Source organism: Coturnix japonica, chromosome 1, assembly GCF_001577835.2.
Source record: "Coturnix japonica isolate 7356 chromosome 1, Coturnix japonica 2.1, whole genome shotgun sequence".
NCBI classification, from domain to species: Eukaryota; Metazoa; Chordata; class Aves; order Galliformes; family Phasianidae; genus Coturnix; species Coturnix japonica.
In genome coordinates this window covers 68,579,033-68,599,046 of record NC_029516.1, presented here as the reverse complement: position 1 = coordinate 68,599,046, position 20,014 = coordinate 68,579,033, and the positions used below count along the sequence as shown (strand labels likewise).

The window sequence follows — 20,014 nt, the reverse complement described above, 5'->3', positions numbered from 1 at the left end:
GGCATGGTCTGAACAGAACAACACAAAGCAGCTCATACAGGCAGTTATACACGGAAACAAAGGAGCTGGTAGGCTTCAAGCCCTGCTGCTTAACCAGCTCTAAAAGAGAGCAGTACATCTTTCCTTGTTAAGTGCAGTTATGCTGCATAGAAACAGGGAACAGCACTGAGGAGCTGGATGAAGGGGAAAAGGTAACCCTTTTAAGGGATGTGATAATTCAGAAGGAAAATGCCTGGTTCCTCTTGCTCAGCTATTTTTTTCATCCTGTCCATTTTTCCTCTACCAACTCGAGAAAGTTGGTGTTTTTTTCCTTTCTTTCACCCTTTGTTCGTTTCCAGATCCTTTTCCCCTTTTTCATCCCTGTTCTGCCCTTTTCTATGTCCCCATTTTCTTTTGATGAATGCTGTTGCAGTGATGACTTGCAATTTCAGTGCCTGTTGGGAAGGTTATGATGCAGCCACAGGGTGGCTGTACCTTGCAGGCACTTTGGTACATTTAGCCTGAAGGAGAGGTTTTTATCAGTCTAAAGAGCATGCTGTTTCTCCCAGTCGTTTTAGTGTTTTCCTTCAGTGCCCAGCAATTCTGTGTCCAGAACTGATGAGTCAGTATTACAGGAAATGTTTTTCTTCTCACACTGGTGGTGTGCTCTGTAGTAAGTCAGTGGAGGAGATGAAGGGCAGCAGGTGCGACTACCTCAGCTCTGTCTCTCTCCCCTTAGTAGGGGGTGCGCCACGGCAGCCATAGTGCCCTGGGGCTACCCACAGTGCAGGATCCCCTTTCCCCTCTCTCTTTGCAGCTGCCGTTGTGGGGATGGAATAGTCCTGCAGGGAGGCAGAACTGGGTCAGCGTGGCTGGAAACCACAGCTGGTACAGCACGATGCCGGCTGAGGGGGGAGCAGGGTGATTGGAGAGGCAGCCAGCAGGAGCCAGAGGGGAAAGAAAGAAGAGGGAAAGGGCTTCATGTCGGAGTTTCTCCGGCAGGTTGTAACAGAGCAGCCTCCTGCAGCTAGACAGGCATTCTTGTCCTGAGCTGTAGCCCTGCCGCCTGTCAATCCCGCTCCCTTTGAAAGTGCTGCACCACAGCCCTGCAATCCCCGGTCTGGGCAAGGTGCAATGGAGACCTGACACTGAGCTGGGTCTGGGAGCAGCAGGAAGAAGTCCATCAAAAGAGAGAGGGCGGAGGGTGATGGAGAGAAAGATACTGAGGGAAGAAGGGGAGCTGTGTGGAAACAAAGAAAAATCTGGCCGGCAAATAATGAGCATATTGAGAAGCATAGAGAAAAAATGAAAGAGGAAAAGGAGAAACACAAGGCAAGAATGACAAGTTACATTTCAGTGCTTGTAGTTGTTGCTGTGGAGACATTGACTGCATTCCCTGTGGTGCCCAAAAAGAGGGCACACCCTCCTTGCCAAAATCCACATGGCAACAAAGCTGCTGAAGCCAGATGCTGCCAACATGCTCACCATCAGCAGCAGTCTCAGAGATACTAATGTACCTCAGTGCTGCCCAGAGGCACCCTTTGGAGTACAACAGAGGTGAACTTCAATAAGGTTTGCAGTTTGCTTTGTTTGACTGACCTTTTCAATGTTTCTGCATTTCAATGTTGCCTCCCCTCTTACCAGCTCCGAAGGAATTCAGATTGTGAGAGCTGTGTTCTTCTACCATTGCTGTGCAAACCAAGCCTTACTTTCTCTCCCCTTCTCCCTCTCGTTCCCGTTGCTTTTCTATTTTGTGCCTGTCTCCCCAGTGCCCCGTGACAGCCTTTTGCCTGTGCTGCTTTTTTGCCATCGTTGGCTCAGCCTCCCTTCAGACCTCGTCCCTCCAGGCTGCTCAACCAGAGGCAGCACGGTGCAGCTTGCAGACACACACCCTCCTAGACATGCCCCCCTTTCCCATACTGCACTCTCTCTCCTCTCTCTCCACCACTCCCCTTCCAGTCCTGATACTGGCAACCTGTCTTCTCCCTTCACTCCCTATCCCTCCCCTCCTCGCCCTGCAGTACTCCCAGCCCTTGCTGCAGTGCGATACGTCACTCCCAGCCAAGGTCCCCATGCAGGGCTGGGGTGGGCAGGAGCATGACTGTCTCCTTTGCTAAGGAGGAAATGCCATGAGAACGCAGAAGCTTCTGCAACTGAAACCTCCTGTCTGCTTCTAGCTATTTATTCGGTTACTTATTTAGCCTCAAAGACAAAACAATATTTCTGCCAACGTTTCAGTGAAGGTAACTGAACAGAAACCAGGGAGACAGAGAGAAAGCAGAGTTGGAAAAGCTCAGACAGAGAAACTGGGAGAACGCACAGGTGGAAAAAAAAATAGGAAAGAGGGGGAGAAAAAAAGACATGCACAGGAGAGAAACAAAGGAAGAAATATGGAGATAAAGATGGGAAGAAAAAACATTAATTATAGGGGGAAAAAAAAAACAAAACAAAAATAATAAAAGTAGAAGGAAAAAAGGATGAAATTGGAAAGGGTATCTGAGATGGCAGGTGAGGAAGTGGAACTGAAGGATACAGTAAATAGCCAAAGGCTCGCTAATGAGGATAGGTTGTTACAAAGAAATAGCATTTATATGCCGGCAAACCGAATGGGTCTGGATAGCATTGCAAATACTCTGTACAGCTGCACGCAACCGAAATTCCTGTACATTTTTATTCTGAGAACAATTACAAATGAAATAAAACATGAATAGTTGAAAAGGGAAATGACAGAGAAAATCTGAGTGGCCTGATCAAACCCCACTGTACCTATAGAAGAGCCAGCAGTTTGTTTTTATTGTAGTTGCTGTAATGCCTACAATCTTCATTTGCTCAAATTCCCATCACGACAATTGTGGAATAAAACATAACTGAGGGTTTAGAAAAATAAAATAAAATAAAATAAATCAGCCTTTACAGTCCCTGTGGAGAGATGGGAAACAGAGGGGTAAAAACCTGAAAGGTGGTGGTTCCTAATTTCTTATATATTATAAACTCTTATCAGTCTATCTGCTGACAGCATCATTTGCATTTCTTCTACACAGTGCAATTGCTGTTCTCCTTTCTTACCCCCTTCCAGCATCAGGGTAAGTGCTGTCATCACAAGATACATCTCCCAGATTCTCACTACTGGAATCAGGTGGCTGTATTAGTATCCCAGGACAGCATACATACAGCACCATTGCATTTGAACACTACGGTGGCCTGCTGAGTGTGTGATTTCTGAAGCTGCTTGGCTTGGGGAGAAGGTTGGGCCAGACCCTGGCTTTGGCCTGCTAGAGGAAGTTGAACTGCCAACATTTGTCCCATCTACTGCTAAACTAGAACTATTAAATGCCAATAAAACGGTACAAAAGCCTGAGCCTCGACTAAGGCCTCAAGTAATGATGAGACAGCTCAGATGTGACTTAATCACCACCAGATTCGCTCTGGTGAACTTTCTGAGCAAGTTTAAAACATTCCTGCTTTCTAACAACTGCTTCACTTGCAGCCAGAGGATGATTTTGCAACCAAGGCTGGTTGTTGAGCAGAACCAGAATAACCACTTACAGTCTGGAGTCCTTAGCACACATATGTGTCAGTTTACAGAAACAGTTTCAAAAGAAGATCCTTTCCTCCTGCGGCTTCAGAAGCAGCTGGTTGTGGATGAGGTGTGAACAGGGCACTGACTTCTTTAGCCAGCTCTAATTACTGCTCTCTGATGGGAGGATCCATCCTGCTAACTTTGCTCCAGGGCTTGTGAAATGATAGAAGGAGGAATCAGTGTCTAAAACTGCTGCTGTCATTTAACTTGTGGCCATAGCGTATCTGTACTTAAAACTGGCACTGGTTTAATTAAAGATAATGTTTCTGTTTGATCCAAAATCTTGCAAGGGAGACTTATGTGCTTGATACACTTAAAGTGTTATATTTCTTCTTGGGAGAAGAGTTTTGTAGAAAGGTACTGCAATATTGAATGATACATTCGAACATCTTAGAGCAGCTTGCTAATTTCTTATTACTCAAATGTAACTTTGAGGATACACAAAGACCAGAGACAGACAGAGTGATTTTGTGTCTTAGCCAAAATATCATGCTACCATTGCTATAGCATCTTCGTGCCATACTTGAAACTGGAACAGGCTCCAAGTACTTGAAATAAGAGAACTTATTTCAGAATCACTGTCATTGCATCCGTTCTTGGGTAAACACATACAGACAGCCCCTATGCATCCAGCGCTGATACTAAAGAACGCCTGCTTTCTAACACTCCACCTTGTGTCTTAAGTTTCCTGATTGACTGATTTATGGCATCAATTTACTGTAGCACAGTTTTCCTTCATGTCATGCTGTGGCATTGAGGCCTGACTTTTCAGAGGGCAGAATGTTTCACCTTGAGTCATCTGCCAGATTGCTGCAAATGTCCCCGAGGTGCTTCTGTTGGGGAAGGACAGCTGCGTGAAAAGAATTAGATAGTAAAGTGGATTAGAAAGGAAGGTTTAGAATGATGTTAATTATCCTTATCTGCTAACATTGTGGGCTGTCCAGACGTTTCTGTGAATATCACAGGGCAGGGATGGGGGGGGAAATAACAGCATTCCCTTAAATCAAAACGGTTGAAGAGTTGTGGGTCCAATGCAGTGGCAAATGGGAGAACTAAAGGAAGAACATCCATGCCAGCTAAGGGCCTGCAGACACAGAGCCACTTCCCAAGGACGTGCTTGGACTGCAAGAGAAAACGTGGCCCGCCACGCTCGTATGCTGCAGCTCCCTCCAGTGTCCGGAGAAAGTAAATACACCAGGATGCAGCCATCACTGCGGGCTGTCTGATGTATGAGATACTGAGCTGCATTCCTACGCCGTGAGCATCCACCCATCCGCAGCATGCTCTAAAAACAGAGAGGTGCTTCTAACAACAGTCCCCTTAACACACACTGATCGGCCTAGAGAGGGTACAGAGTTTTGGGCAGTGGTATCTAGCTGCAGTGAAACAGTATCTAGCTTCACTTCACAACTGCCCTGCTGAGCAGGGTAATAGATGTCCAGTTTTCCCCGTTCTCCCATGTTCTGCTGCCGCTCACCACTCATGTTTTTCATCTGAGACCTGGGAGAACCAGGAATAAGCAGACAAGCAGTTATAGTCAGTTCTTGCAAGCACCACTCAGCTGCTCTTAGGTAAGAGGTGCTGGCTTCAGTTCTGTTGCGTGAGGTAACACTTTGGGTCTCTTGATGCAGCTAGGACATAGTAAGGATTTCCTTTTCCAGTTATGCACTGTTCCTAGTTTGCAATTTGTTGAGAACAAGAATAAGCCTTAAAGGCTGCATCTTTCTCATGCAAAGTTCCCGTCTTCCACTGCTGTAAAGGAAGGGAGCTTAGGCCATCCCCCAGCCTGGGAAGGCAGCATGAGGCAGGAGATGTCAGGGCTGCTACTGGAAGGGCTGTGAGTCAGTGGGAACTCCAGTGGGACGACCTGTCTTGCTCCCTTCATTTGTAATGTGCAGTGTGCTTGGAGGTGCAGCAGCACAAGGAATTGTGAAGGATGGCATCAGTGAAGCCCACACCTCCTTCTTCACTTTTCCTTTTACAGTCCGTTCATGTCTCCCCTCATTTTGCTGCTTTTTCTCTTTTGCAAACATTTCCATGCTCCCCATCCTTGCCAGACGGGGCAGAACAGCAGTGGTGCTACAGAGCTGACCCCTGCCCAGCACCTGCTCCCACGCCCCCCTTGCACACAACAGGGAAGCCACACTGACTGCACCATTACCAGCCCCTTCCAAATCTCCACATCCATTTCCCATCCCTATTCCTATCCTCATCCCCTATTCCATCACCATTCCCACCCCCTTCCCTTTCATGATTCCTGTCCCCAGCCTCACCCCTTTCCCCAGCCCTATCCCTCTCCCCAGCCCTATCCCCATCCTACCCGTTTCTTTTCTCATCCCCTTCCCCCACCCCATCCCTGTATCCATTCCCATTCCCTTCCCCTCCCCATACCCATCCTTATTAACAAACTCCCCCATGCCCATTCCTATCTACATTGCCATCCCCACCCTATCCCCATCCACATCCCTTCCCCCACACCCTGGGGTACTCCCATGCCACCTCTATGCCCAACCCCTTCCCTACCACTTCCCCATCCCCGCCCCATCCTCAATTCCATCCCTTTCACCATTTCCTTATCAATCCTTGCTCCCCGTCCCTATCACATCCGCACCTCCATCGAATTCCCAACTCCCTCCCCCGTCCCACTGCCGAGGACAGGGAACAAGCACACTCCTCCCGCCCTGGCTCGGGATGGCGATTGATGTCATCACTGTTCCTGCCAGCTTGACGGCCAGGCTCCTTATCTGCGTGCGGTGGGCGGGGGGATGATGGCACTGCGCCTTCTCCTGAGCTCGCTCTGCCCCCTATCTCACCCTGTGCTCGCCGTCACTCTGCACGCCCCTGCGCCACAGTGGGAACGTCCTTTTCCCGTTCAGCCATCCGTCCCTCCGTCCCCATCCGCACTATTATGGGGCCGCAGTGCGCCGACCCGTCCGCCGCTCTGGCTTCGGGTCCCGCTGGCTGAACGGCTTCGGATTTCTCGTGGCCAGCATCATTTGCAGCGCATGCCTGATAGGGCCGACCATGTGGAATACTACAATCCTCAGGAACATAGGGGGAGACTAGAACCCAGCCTGTCACCGTGGCGAGCCGAGCGTGTCGTTTTGAAAAATATAGAGAGGGCTGCATATTGTCGGTGTACGAGGGCGAGACAGGGAAACGGTCACAAAAGAGGACCGAGGGAACAGCTGAGTGGGAAAACGGGGCTTCGTGTAGGAGAAAAGGGAGAGCGAAGGCACTGCATGGGAGGACAAAGCAAAATGGGAATGTGTAATGTTGGCACAAGAATCTGTCTCTGGTGCTGGGCCATCCTGGGGGAATGGGAGGAGCAGTTTCCCTTTGGAGTATAATAAACTCTGGAATGAGGGTGTGGGTTGCTGCTCTATAACCCCCCCCCCCCCCCCGGGTTTTCCTTTTTTTTTTTTTTTTTTTTTTTTTTTTTTTTTTTTTTTCTTCTCCCTTAAAAAATTGTATTTTGAAGACAATCAAAAGTAGAGCATGTTCTGGGTGTGGTTGCATTCAATTTACCCAATAGCCAAAGTGAGGGGAACCGCTAAAGGAGAAAGACAGAACATCTGCTGCTGAAACAAGCTGAGACCAAGGGCAGCAGTAAGTGATGGGAATCCTATGTATTCTCTTAAATCAGTGTTAAAGTGGGAGAGAGTGGAGGCAGAAGGTAACTTCTGATAACTTGCTGGGGTTGCATGTGGAAGGGGCTTAGCAATCTGGATAAGAAAAGGGATGGAGGCTGAAACAAGGTGGAAAGGGGAAGAAGGCAGATGGAGTTTTACATTCAGTCCAAAATGTTTCAGAAATGTTTGGGAAACTGGTCAGATTAGGAGGGAGACGGGTGGGAGAGAGGCTAGGAAGAACAAATGGTCCTGAGAGGGAAATGGAGGCAGCAAGCAAAATTTCTGGGCTTCAAGAGGGAATATCTCTGCTCATATTTGATTTTCTTCTGACCCCTTTCCCCTCCTGTCTACAGGGATGAAGACCTCTGCAACCTTTACAGCACTGTGTCTCTTAGCTTTCTCCTTGTTCCCAGCTGGTGAGTCTGTACTCCAAGGGGAGGGTTTCTTCTCCACCCTGGCTGCATGGAGTGTCCTGCAGAGGCTGAAGTGTAGTGGTCTAAGGAGAAAGACAGAGATGTAGAAGGATGGTGAAGGGGGAAGAACTGAACAGGAAAGGAAAAGGTAGATACAGGGTTATAAGGAAACATTTAGGAACTAGGGATTTGTTCAGCCCCCCCAGTAAATAGTGGGAGTCACAAGACAGAGATCCAAAGCTTGCACAACAGGAATGTTTGAGTAAGCACAACATCCAGGTCTGGAGTTTACAAGGAGAATTAACAGTGTTTTATGCTACAGATTGTGCTGCACTTATAGCTGACAACCTGTATCTGCATGATCTGCAGAGCATTTACCTAGTGGTTACTGCCAGAGTGCCCCCACTTCTACACAGGTCTCCTAGTTGCCATTAAGCTTAGTCCATCTTTGTGTTGCTGTTTTGAAAACCGAGCTTTCACTTTATTTTGGTTTTGTTCTGATTTGTTGCTTGATCCTTTTGTCGGTGTATCTTTGGCAAAAATACAAGTGGGATCAAACTTCAAGAAGAAAATATAGGAGGGAGAGATCAGCATGAGACATGAGAGTCTGAATTCTCAGGGCAGACAGCGAAAGATTAACTGCAGTGAGTGGAGAAAGTTTCACCTCAGAATGAGTGCACGTAAGAGACAGATCACTGCGCCTATTACATCCAAATCAAGTCATTCCAATCTACTTTCATCAGTACTCCCCTCACACTGTATGAGATGGCTTGAGATGGACTTCTATTGTTTGGTAACTGCATGGGGATTTCACTGGAGCTCAGCTTTGCTCCCAATAACACTTTGTTTTCCTGTAAGTATGCACAGTTGTTATCTCAAAGAGGATGTCATGTTTGTGACTGTGAATCTATATATCTATATATAGCTCTATATACCTATATATATATTATATATCTATATAATATCTAGAAATTCACCTCTTTTGTTGTTAGATCAGTACCCAAGTCCTTGTTTTTTATCAGAAACCATCCAGAAAGTGAAAATCTTTTGCTTATGTTTATTACCATTAAGAGATTAGCCAGAACTGGAAAAGTGGGGGGCTCCACTGCTCCGTGTATGTAAATTATATGTGTCTGGCTCTCCCTGGATCAACAACCAGCAGCTGAGCCCTTGCTGGCAGCTGGGTGTGGAACAGAATAGTCCTTTTATGCCACAGAATATGATTAAATAGAAGTCCCAAGAGTCCTTCTGCAGTCTGCAAGTAATGGCTCTTGGAATGAGGAAGAACTGAGAATAAAACTCCAGACCAGATGGTCCTTACTGATGCAGTGCTCCCATTAAGAGTAGAAAGCTAAAGGCTGAGTCCATAAGATGTAGCAGGATGTGCTGTGCTTTGGGCTGGTCCTGCACACATCCCTGCAGTGCCCCAAGATCACTGTCTTTTTCCTGCCAACTCTTTCCTTCAACCCATCCCTAAGTATGCAAACATTTCCCCTCTCTGTGTCTAGCAGGAAATATTTTCATACTCCTGGCTGCTGGAGGAAGCGGCTCTTTCAGCCCCTATGTTTGGATAAAGGAGCAGTCTACTTCAATTCCTCCTCTGCCACACAGCACACACAGCCAAGCCTTCCTGAGTGTGGAAAAGATCTTCCACTCTGCTCACTATTCAGGGAGGATGATGAACCAGATAATTATCTGCTAAAAGAGGTCTGCAACCTGTTGCTTACTATACCAATGACACACCATTGTGACACCAAGTAAACAGTTTCTATGAGTCAGTTTCCTCTTTTTTTCTTTAAAACACAGATAGAGATTTGGACCAACCTCAGCAGGGAGGCAAGGAGCAATTTGTTATCAAAATACACCAAGGAGTGTTGCAGAAGTGCAAAATCAGGTAGATTTGGAGGTATTTACAGTCTCCTACTCTGCCCAGCCTTCAATTCTGGTGGAAGCAGTGGATGGAGAATCAGGATTCACTGTATCTGAATGCCTTTAAAGAAGAAAACCAGCCAGCAGCGGGACTGAGGCAAAGGGGAGTATTTCTCCCTTCAGCAGTGGGTGGTGTCTCCCAGACAAACGAGCATCTCATAACAAACTTCATGAAGAATTCTTATAGAAATCACTGTCCTTTCTTTCCTCTCCTCTCCTTGCAGGTTGGTTTCCATGGATGGTCAATGGACAAGAACCAGAAAGTGCAACTGGTAAATATTACTGGCATGTTAATATACTTGTTTCTTCCAACATGGAGGAATTCAATTACATGCATTTGTTTCATATGCACTTCCATGTCAGATGCCATTTTTCCAGAGTGCCATCTGCTACATGACAACAAAATGTAGCAGAAGTTTGGTGGGAAGGTTCAACCCTGACTGCCATACCATCATCATTTACCTCTGGTATTGTGGGGCACCATAATAAACTAAGAGGCATTACTTTTGAAGCAGCCCCCTGGAATTGCTTTAGTTGGAAGGGACCTTTATGGATTATCTAGTCCCATGTCCTTGTTCAAGGGACATCTGCAGCCAAACATGAACACGAAGAATTCCAATTCCAGTTGAGTCACTGAGGAAAGCAGTGGATAAGGGTGGAATGAGTTCACTATGTTTATGTACCCACTGTCTCCTGAGCCTACCACACTAGTCAAGATCATTCAAACTAGCTATAGTTTGTCCTGTAAGGAACAACAAAAGTAAAGACAGACCCTCTCAGGACATAGAAGGACCTAGGTGTCCAGGTGGACAACAGGTTGACCATGAGACAGGGTGCCCTTGTGGCCAAGAAGGTCAGTGATATCCTGGGGTTCATTAAAAGGAATGTGTCCAGAAGACTGAGGGAGGTGATCCTCACCCTCTGCTCTGCTCTGGTGAGGCCACATCTGGAGTACTGTGTCCAGTTGTAGGCAACTCGGTTCAAGACAACTTAGAGTCCAGTGAAAGGCCACAAACATCACCAGGGGACTGGAGCATCTCCCTTAGGAGGAAAGGCTGGGAAACCTGGGGCTGTTCAGCCTGGAGAAGACTGAGGGGAGATCTTATCAATGCTTATAAATATCTAATGGGTGGGAGTCAAGTGAATGAGGTCAGGCTCTTTTCAGTGTTGCCCAGTGACAGCACAAGGGGCAATGGGAACAACCTAGAACATAGAAAATTCCACGAGGTCATGAGAAAAAAACATTTTCACTTTAAGGTTTACAGAGCCCTGGAACAAGGAGCCCCGAGTGGTTGAGGAGCTTCCTTCTCTGGAGATATTCAAAACCCATTTGGATGCTTTTCTGTGTTACACACTGTAATTAACCTCTCCATAAGTTCCTTCCATCCTCTTAAGATTTTGTGATTCTGTGACATTCTCTCTTTTCCAGGTGATGTTGACACCGGCAATCTCATCAGCACCCCTGGTAAGTTCTTACTTCTCAGCAACTCCAGGCTTCAACTTTATTCCCACTTATATAGTCCCAGATGATAAGAAACCCCTCTTCCCCACCTTTGACACCTGACAGCTCTCTTCCAGAACTGATGGCACTCAGAAGGTTTTTTCTGTGCACCATGCAGGGAAGTGACTCAAGGTAGCTAATGATCTGTTCTCCAAGGAATTGCTGGTTTCACCTGGTGCACTCACAGCTGTCTGAAGTTGATTGCACTGTAAGAAGCCACAAAATCTGAACCTTACACAGCCCTGAGCTTCCAGAGGAAGTTGTAGGAGGAGTTACAAGGGCTGTTCTGAATGTAATGCTTGCTGTTTTGTTATGTTGGCCTGTGACATCATAGGTGGGGATGTTGATGATATGGCAGTGGAAGTTGAACCTTCCCACCAATACTGTTACATTTCTGTTGCATTTTGTTGCCGTGCAACAGATGGCAGCAGAGGGGCAGTTTGACAAAACGCTTCTGACATTGGTGTGCATAAGGTGATTGCAACGTATGTGAATCTCACATTCAGCCTGTGAGACCGGAGAGTCTGTAGGAGGATAGATAAATGCATTCTATGTCTGCAACAAAGTGATTGTGGCTAACCTGCTTCTGAACTTGAAAAGGCTAAACATGAGGTGTCTACAAGTCAGTAGTGATGAGCCATTGGCAGAACTGTGGGAGGGAGGAAGAGGCTGAAATCTCAGATCTTTCAGAACATCTTCTCTTTTTCCAGCTGCAGCTGTAACGCCACCTGTTATTCTCAATCCTGGTGAGTTTATTGTCAATTCACAGCTGAGTGTTGCAGACTCATCTTCCCTCTCCTCACTCCATCCCTTGAACACTTAGAATTCTGTGTTCTCTGACAGTTCCTAACTGGAGCCCCAGTGCCCAGGAGACTCCTTCTCTCTATGTCTATGTATGTCGTCTGTGCTTCTGGTTGACACAGGGAGTGTGCAGGAGTTTTCTATTACCACTGATGCAAACTCGCACCTGGCAAGTCGTCTGAGCCCCTTTCCAGTTTGTCACCGTACCCGGTGACAGTACAATAAAATGTACTGTTTTACTGTGGTACAGGTGGATTGGTTTGTGACAGGGAACAATAAAACCAACCTCCTTTTGCTCTCTTGTCCTGGGCATTAAAGAACCAGCTGGTCCAGCTAGTAAGAGCCAGTCACAGGCGTCTTCGCTTGTCTAAATGGACTGCAATTGCAGCAATGTGTACTCAAGCTTTTGAATTCAAGTCAGAATGCCTTTTACAGTGTGATTTTGAACAGTGGTGTTTATGGTAAAGCCTGGGTGGATTTTTACCATTGTTGGCTTGATAGCCGACACTAGATTCACACTGGGTTTGTACTTCTCTTTTACTCTGTGCAAGTAACAAAGAAATTCTTTTTTCACATCAGAAGTTACAAAACAGGGCTTTTGAAAGAGCTTTCCAGGTTTTTGTTTTGAATAAGCCAATGTCAAGGAAGAAATAATAGTAAGCCACACTAATTTCGCTACTTTTCTGTCTTTCAGTTCAGTCTGACAGTGAAACTACAACAGCTTCATCAGGTATGTTTGTGCTTGCACCTATTCACTAACCCACTTGTTACCTCTCCAAACGGGTGCTGGAAAATAGATGCTAGCAGCTTTCATTAGAAGCCTGGAAGACAGTGCTTAGTAAAACGATATGCAACCAGATTGCACACACCTGCCAGTGATGCTGGATTGAACCTCTGCATGTTATGTGTGTTCTCAGATTGTCGTGAGGAGCAGTTCCCTTGCACACGCCTGTACTCTGTTCACAAACCGGTAAAGCAGTGTATCAGCTACCTCTGTGTTACCAGGTAAGAAAGTAGTAATCTCCAAGAAAAGCCCTAAAAGCCCTCCAGAAATGGCATGTCCAGTTCAGCAATTGTTTCCTTTGGAAGCTGCAGCTTCATTCAAGGAACCATCCTACCCTCTGAGCTGCCTTTTAAAAGTGATTAATTAAAACAACATAATATCTATATCTGAGCAGCACAAAGGAGCTACTATGTGGCCTGTATTGTAATCCTTATGTAAGTCACTTACATGCCATTACACTAATATACCATGAAGACTTGACAAAGGTTACCATTACCTTATTCTGGACTGATTATTCCAAAAAGATTTAGGATTTGCCTCCTCATGATGAATATAAGCATGAGTTTGTGTTTATTGCTTATTTCTTTGTTGTTTCTTTTTATTCCTGTGCATTTCTCTGTTGTCCTTGGCATTCTCCTGGTGATCCCACAGTGTGCGTCGCATGTACGTAATAAACAAGGAGGTGTGCTCTCGCATTGTCTGCAAGGAAAATGAGGTCATGCAAGGTGAGTTACAGTACAAGATAGCCTAGGAGAGGGAATAGAAGAATAACTGCAGCCATCTGATACTGTCTCCAAACTAACATTTCCCAACCCCAATCCACATGTAATGTGTTCCCTAGACTAATTTTGAGGGAACACTAATGCAGTGCAGGCTTGCATCCAGTACACATGTCATGAAGAGCACTGGGAGGCAGATATTATACTACCAAAAATGTTCAGAGCTCTTAGTTGTGTCTTAAATTTTCTGGTAGTGACTTGTTTGAAGGAAGCTTTGATTACCTGTCAGCATGTATTTATCTGCTTTGTCTCCAGATGAGATCTGTCGCCAGCTGGCCGGCCTTCCTTCTCGACGTCTCCGTCGATCTGGGCAGCTCCCACATCTCTCTTGCAAACAGATCCTGGAGCAGCAGCGCAGGAGGCCTGATGCTCTGTGAGCAACCGAAGTAGAAGAGAAAAAAGAAGAGAGAGAAGAGACATCATCATCCCCTGTCCACAACCCAAGACAAGTCCTTCTTTCTTGTTGTGATTCCTCCACCATTTCCTTGCTTCTCTGCCTTCTCCCACATCCTCCTCTTCAGGTGCTGCAGTACACATAGCTCCCTATCTGTCATGGTGGCTGCAATTGTCTTCTAAACCTGTTGCTGAGGATGTGGGATGCTCCCCTTTTCTCTCAGTTTCTATTTGGCAGGCTTGTTTCCCAGAGCTCCTTGTATCTGTGTATTATCTCTGCAAAGAAACATGAATGAAGATGGGGTGTCCTCTCCAATGGTAGAAATGCCCTAAGCTGTGTCTCATGTGGAGGAATGCAAGACTTTATGCACGATGCATTATGCCCTGGCCTAGGTTTCATGCATGACATGAGTATGAGTTCTGCTTTGCTTAGTCATACTGTCCCTCACCAGTCCTTCACAGCTACTGAGTTTGCTCTGTCTGCTGGACTCAGAGAAGTGACAGAACTGGGAGATGAGCTGTCCTCCACCCAAGGCAAACCTCATTGTCCCTGTATGGCAGCAGATGATTCGTAAATACCTCTGGGAAATTCTTCATTTCAAGCCCATTGCCTCCCTCACACGTATACTACCAAAAGGACGAATTCTGGGTTTAACATGGCATTATGCTTTTCTCAAGAAGATTATGTTCTCAACAAGAGAGATCTCTCTCCTCATCTCTCCTTTTCTCTCCTCTCCTCTGCTCTTCCCTTTCCACTGAAGAAAACTCTTGATACCCATTTCAGGCAAGTTTCAGGAAGCAGGAAGTATGGCTAGATCTGTTCCTAAGCCTAAGAGAGCCCAAAAAACATTTGTGTCCTTAAACAACTGGAGACTTTTTTCTTCTGGGGTGAAGGACAGGGCAAGAGATGATGAATTAACTTGTCCTGATGACTGGTTTTATCTAGTTATATCTACACTCACCAGTTGCTGAGTCCACTTTCACTATCTTCACTTGAGTTCCTACCTCCAGACCTGTCGTCTTCTGCACAGAAAGGAGTCACAAACTGGATTGACATGTGGTAGAAGAATCATTATCCGGGATCCTTGGGTTTCCCTGTAGGTTCTCTGTGTGCTGTATTGCACAGAACCAGGTGATGGTGGGGAGGTAGATATATCTCTAGGTATGAGCATAGAGGCAGGCCAACCTTGGGAAAATAATTCACTCTGGTAGCACTGGATGTCTGTTGGCTGCTACAGAACCTCACTTTCCAGATGCACAAAAAACATTTCCAGGTACATATATGGTCAGTGTTCTGAAATTGGATAGGGGAAGTGGTGAAGAGCTGTCTGAAGAGTCTTAATCACTCTTTGTGACTCTTGGTGGCATGAATAACTGTTCTGTAGAGCACCTTATCTCAGCATCTATGTCACTGCAGCAGATCATCTCTGAGCTGTTCTTAGCTCTAACAGAAAGTTACTTTGCTACAGCATGTATTCACACTCACAGCATAACATACTCTGCTACTGAACTGAGTCCCATTCAGCCTGGCAGGAACAGTGGTCTGCTGAACAACCAGAGTAACACAATATAAATGTGCTGTGCAGAGGTAGAATTCTCAGAAAACTGAGGAGAAAAACACTTAATAACTGCACATATATACATAAGGGCATAGCCCTCATGTATGATGCTCTTCTTGAGTACTCCAGGCTGAAGAGATGAGGGATGGAGGTGGAAATTATACTGAGTGCATATTTCTGTAGAGAGAAGGGCACCAAGAACTTTATCTCAAAGCTAATCAAGTAATTTGCAGTCACTGACTTCTATGCTGGGATGCCTACGAAGCCACCTCCTCATGTCCTGCCACCCTGTAGGATGGAAATGAGAAGTTAGAAGGAGCTCTTGGAAACTGGAATAGGGCGAGTCTCCACCCTGTATTTAGAGTTGAATATAAGCTGATATATAGATCTATAGATATATAACTGCATAACATATCTACTGTACAGTATATAAAAATATTCATACAATTTGGGGAACAGTTAGAAATCTTTCTGTTGCTTGCTTTCAGCAGGTATAGGAAGAGGTGCTCCTCCCCAGGAGAACACTGTTTTAATGCTCGAGTCCATGTAATACACACAAAACATTAAAAGAAAGTTTATTTTCTGTTTTTCTTGGCAAATCTCATGTGTCTGAGTTTATTTGTGTCTACCTGTGTTTCCTCCAGCTTTGTGGGTAGACTTGACTCCAGCCCAAATCTGCCATTTGGATCCCTTTACTCCCTGCTGTTCCTGAGCTGCTACCTGCTTCACTCATGAATCACAGGTCTTTCTCGTTATTTTTTCTACAGATAGAAAAAATTATTCTCAGCGTGGTTTTTTGAGTTTGGTTTTGTTGAGTTGTTTTTTTTTTACTTCCCGTAGATGGTTGTGTTAGATTTTTCTGACAGTTCATAGTTGGGGAGCACAATGATAACTCCTCCCAGCCCATGTGTGCTGAAGATATGTCTTCCAACTAAGCAGATGCCATGACTTACTGGTAAAGAATGACTGTCTCCAAGTAAAATGGAAAGGTGGTATGGTGGTAATGTGGTAAGAGAATAGTAGTCAAAAGGACTACATCTAGATAGTATTTCTGGAACTAAAATAGCAGTGGCCCAAGTTACCCATCAAACTGCATCTAATAACATCCCATCACTCTTCAAGACTGCAGCACAAAGTCATAGAATCATAGAATCACCAAGGTTGGAAAAGACCTAAAAGATCATTCAGTCCAACCATTCACCTATTACCAATAGCTCCAACTAAACCAATGCACATTCTTGCACAACTCTATCCCCTACAGTCTATGTTTCCTCCTGGGTAGCACTACTGAGTCCTTATTTCATACTGTTGTAATAAAAACAACCTCAGTCTGAGTGTCTATAAATGGAGCTCTCATCTGCACAGGCCTGACTCTGTGTAGGGTCAGGCTTTGACTCATGAGCATCTCTTTTGCATTTGCAGTGTATTTCTGCCAGCAGATCAAAGGGCTGCAGTACCTCTTATGAAGAAAGTTTGAGAGAATTGGTCTTGTTTAGCTTGGAGATAGAAGACTTTGAGGAGATCTCATTGCATCCTTCTAGTACTTAAAGGGAGCTTATAAGCAGAAGGTAGACTGACTTTTTACACAGCCTAATATTGATAGGATGAGGTGGGACGTGTTTAAACTAAAAGAGGGGAGATTTAAGTTAGAAGTTAGGAGGAAATTCTTTGCTCAGAGGGTGGTGAGGCACTGGAACAAGTTGCTCAGAGAAGTGCCCCATCTTTGGGGGCATTCAGGGTCAGGTTGGATGGGGCTCTGGGCAGTCTGATCCAGTAGGAGGCAACCCTGCCTGTGGCAGGGGCATTGGAACTGGATGATCATTAAGTTCCCTTCCAACTTAAGCCATTCTAAGTTTCTATGCTTTTGTTGTTCATGTAAGTGATTTTCTTTTAATAAAAATGTTTTCAATACAGTTAACTTATAACTGTATAATACCTTCTACAGTTAAAATGCAAGCTGCATCTACTTCTTGCCAATCTGTTGTCATATACCAAACAAATAATTGGCAAAAGTCATCCACAGAGCAAAGCTCGATTTAATGACTAAATGATCTTTCAGACTGTTTTATTTATTTATTTATTTTTTATACTTTAGATGGAAGATTTTACTTTCCATCCAAAAACAATGTGTCACAAATTAGTCATTAACAAAGAAATAAGAGCCGTTTGGATGTGGTGCTCAGGGATATGATTTAGCAGAGGGTTGGTAGAGTTAAGTTACTATGGTTAGGCTGTGGTTGGACTTGATGATCTTCGAGGTCTTTTCCAACCTGGGTAATTCTATGATTCTATAAACTATAAATATTTCTTATATAATTTATATAAAGAACTATCTGTATTAAATGTTTCTAAGTAAAAAGAAACATTTTGTGTCCCTGAAGCAGGACTCTGCTTGTGCTCAGTATTTTTTTCATGCACCGCCCCCTTAACCAGGGCCACTTTCGGTTTCTTGGCTTTGCACTTGGCAGCCTTGACTTTCACTGTTTTGCCTTAGATGGGATCTTTGCCTTTTTTGGTCTATCAGCTTTCATACTCCTTAGTCTTTTAGACTACAGGCTACTGAGCCCCAGCTTGGTGATGTTGTTTCTATATACTAATTAGACCTCAGCTCCCTTTTGGAGTCATGTGTTATCATTTGTTTGTATTTCCAATAGGCAGATATTAGTCTCATAATCAGCTCACCTGGAGACTGATGGTTTGCAGGGCTTGGATCCTCCTGCCACTTTCTCTGGTTCCTTAGCTGACACCTTGAGGCTGTACCAGCAGGCAAGTGCAGCAGCAACAGTTATTGTGAGCATGAAAGCCAACAGTCCACCAACATGATGTCTTGACTAAGGTTGTGGTTTTGCACTGATACACTTCGGCATGTTGTATCTTGCAATGGGTATGTTGTACCTACAAAGCATTCCCATGCTCAAAGCATTGCAGTGAAATTTACTCCTTAGATTATTCCCTTGTAGCGCTGAAGTCAGAATGACAGAAAATGCACCCTCTGGAAAATGCTTATAGTTCTCTGCGTCTCTTGTCTTGTATTCAAGGGGTGCAGAGCAACTACACCAAGCACTGTTTGCCATTATTAAGGATTAACTCAGTTACAAATTAAACACGTTTCCTTCCAAGTCTAGTCTTACCCTTCAGTTTTATTCTTGCTGTGGAAGGAGGGCTCAAAAGGATTTCTCTTATGCATGGTGCAGGGTGAATGTTGATCCTGTTGTTTCTCATCATCTTTCCTTGAGCTTAGCATCATAGTTACTCCGTTTCACCTCGATACTTTGTCCATCAGCTGGTATCTTTGTAACTTCTCTAGTCTGCATTAGGAAAAGCAACTGAAATCCTCATAGTCTCTTCGAGCTCCTTTTGCCATTTGTCTTCACTGAGAGCACTGCTAGGAACATTACTTCACGATAGATTTCCACCTCTCAAATCTTTGATCTTATTTCAGTCTTGTCAGTGATTTTCCAAACTGAGGCTGGACCAAGTTAGCTCCTACAATGTAAATATGTCTGTGTCCTACCCATCCCTGTGCCTGCACAGAAATGAAAACAGAGAGGAGTGGGCACAGTGACCCTTTGTTAACAGCCAAGAAAAACTTATGAAACATCAGGGAATTCTCAACATACGACTGCAAGCCAAGAAACATGAAACACTTTTCTCACAGCCTTTCCCAGAAATAAAATGTACTGAAAAACAAAAGGAAAATAAAAAATCAGGATTTACCACCCAGGTGCCAGTTGCAAGCTCTTGTTTCAGTGAATTGCACGAGCTGCAGCAACTGCACAAACAGGAGCTAGTAAGAGACAACTATGGTGTGTGAAACCACAACCACAGTGAAGAAATGACTCTCATTGTGAAAAACTGCGGTGCAAAACTGAGTTTCTCTCTGTGACTAGCAAAAGATTGCAGAGATATGGAGCCCGTGACTTGCACTAAGGGAAATATATGACTTGGAGCAGGGCCTGGGGTGTCTAGACCAAGAGTTTGTGCTGCACAGTGGAATGTTGCCTGCAGTGCAAAAAGAGGATTTTCTCCAGGTCCAAACACTAGAGTCAAAAGCCAAGTCAGATAGGCAAGACATACCTGAGGTTGGAGCTGCATGCACTGCTATGGTGCAGGCAGCTCTGGTAGTTATTTCCCCAAGTCCAGCTCTCAGCACTGGGAAGGTACATTCTCCTTTGATTTGCAGACTACATGTTCTTTTCACTGTAAGTGTCAAACATTTACTGCATGTACTTGGTCTCTAGTTTTATTTTTTACCTGCATGCAGGTAAAGATATTCAGAAGATATTCAGTAGCTCTCATACTTCTCAGCCAACCTGTTTCCTTTCCTTTTACTAGTAGTGATCCCAGCAGGTGTCAGTCACTCATTACAAAGGATGGAGTTGCTGTTACTGGTGGCACGATAGAGGAATTATAAGATATACACAAGATGTTAGAGAAAAAATATGTAGTCATAAAGGCAGGTTAGGATTTAGATGAGGTTCATTAGGTTGGGCTAGCAGAGAGCTACAGGGAAGGAATGAGAGGCACTCAAAGGACTGAAGCAGAAAAATATGTTTTCAATTCAACAATTTTACCCTAATTTGCCTCGTCCCTCAGCAGAAACACAAACTTGGCAGTAGAGTAAAAATAAACTATGACAAGTTCCCAGGTGAAAGTTTTGCAGG

The 20,014-nt window shown here is 44.9% G+C and overlaps 1 protein-coding gene across 4 annotated transcripts; it reads left to right on the top strand.

Moving 5' to 3' along the window:
• The first annotated feature begins 1,436 nt into the window (after positions 1–1,436).
• MFAP5 (microfibril associated protein 5) lies at positions 1,437–15,949 on the top strand. 4 transcript variants are annotated; one of them, XM_032446870.1, is made up of 9 exons: positions 1,437–1,551; positions 7,545–7,607; positions 9,758–9,805; positions 10,963–10,998; positions 11,745–11,780; positions 12,530–12,565; positions 12,753–12,840; positions 13,271–13,344; positions 13,654–15,949. In XM_032446870.1, the coding sequence occupies exons 2-9, from the start codon at positions 7,547–7,549 to the stop codon at positions 13,773–13,775; spliced, it is 501 nt and encodes a 166-aa protein (XP_032302761.1). In that variant the 5' UTR covers positions 1,437–1,551; positions 7,545–7,546; the 3' UTR covers positions 13,776–15,949. The 4 variants fall into 4 exon arrangements, with proteins under 4 accessions (XP_032302761.1, XP_015727441.1, XP_032302755.1 ...); XM_015871955.2 differs by lacking the exon at positions 1,437–1,551 and adding an exon at positions 6,954–7,168; XM_032446864.1 differs by lacking the exon at positions 1,437–1,551 and adding an exon at positions 6,954–7,235.
• The last annotated feature ends 4,065 nt before the right edge of the window (positions 15,950–20,014 follow it).

Bases quoted from the DNA above. Each gene is read 5' to 3' on its own strand.
- MFAP5 (XM_032446864.1), top strand. From the start codon at position 7,187: ATGTATTCTCTTAAATCAGTGTTAAAGTGGGAGAGAGTGGAGGCAGAA. The intron at 9,806-10,962 runs GTAAATATTACT...TCTCTTTTCCAG, and splicing joins AGAACCAGAAAGTGCAACTG to GTGATGTTGACACCGGCAAT. The intron at 12,566-12,752 runs GTATGTTTGTGC...GTGTGTTCTCAG, and splicing joins AACTACAACAGCTTCATCAG to ATTGTCGTGAGGAGCAGTTC.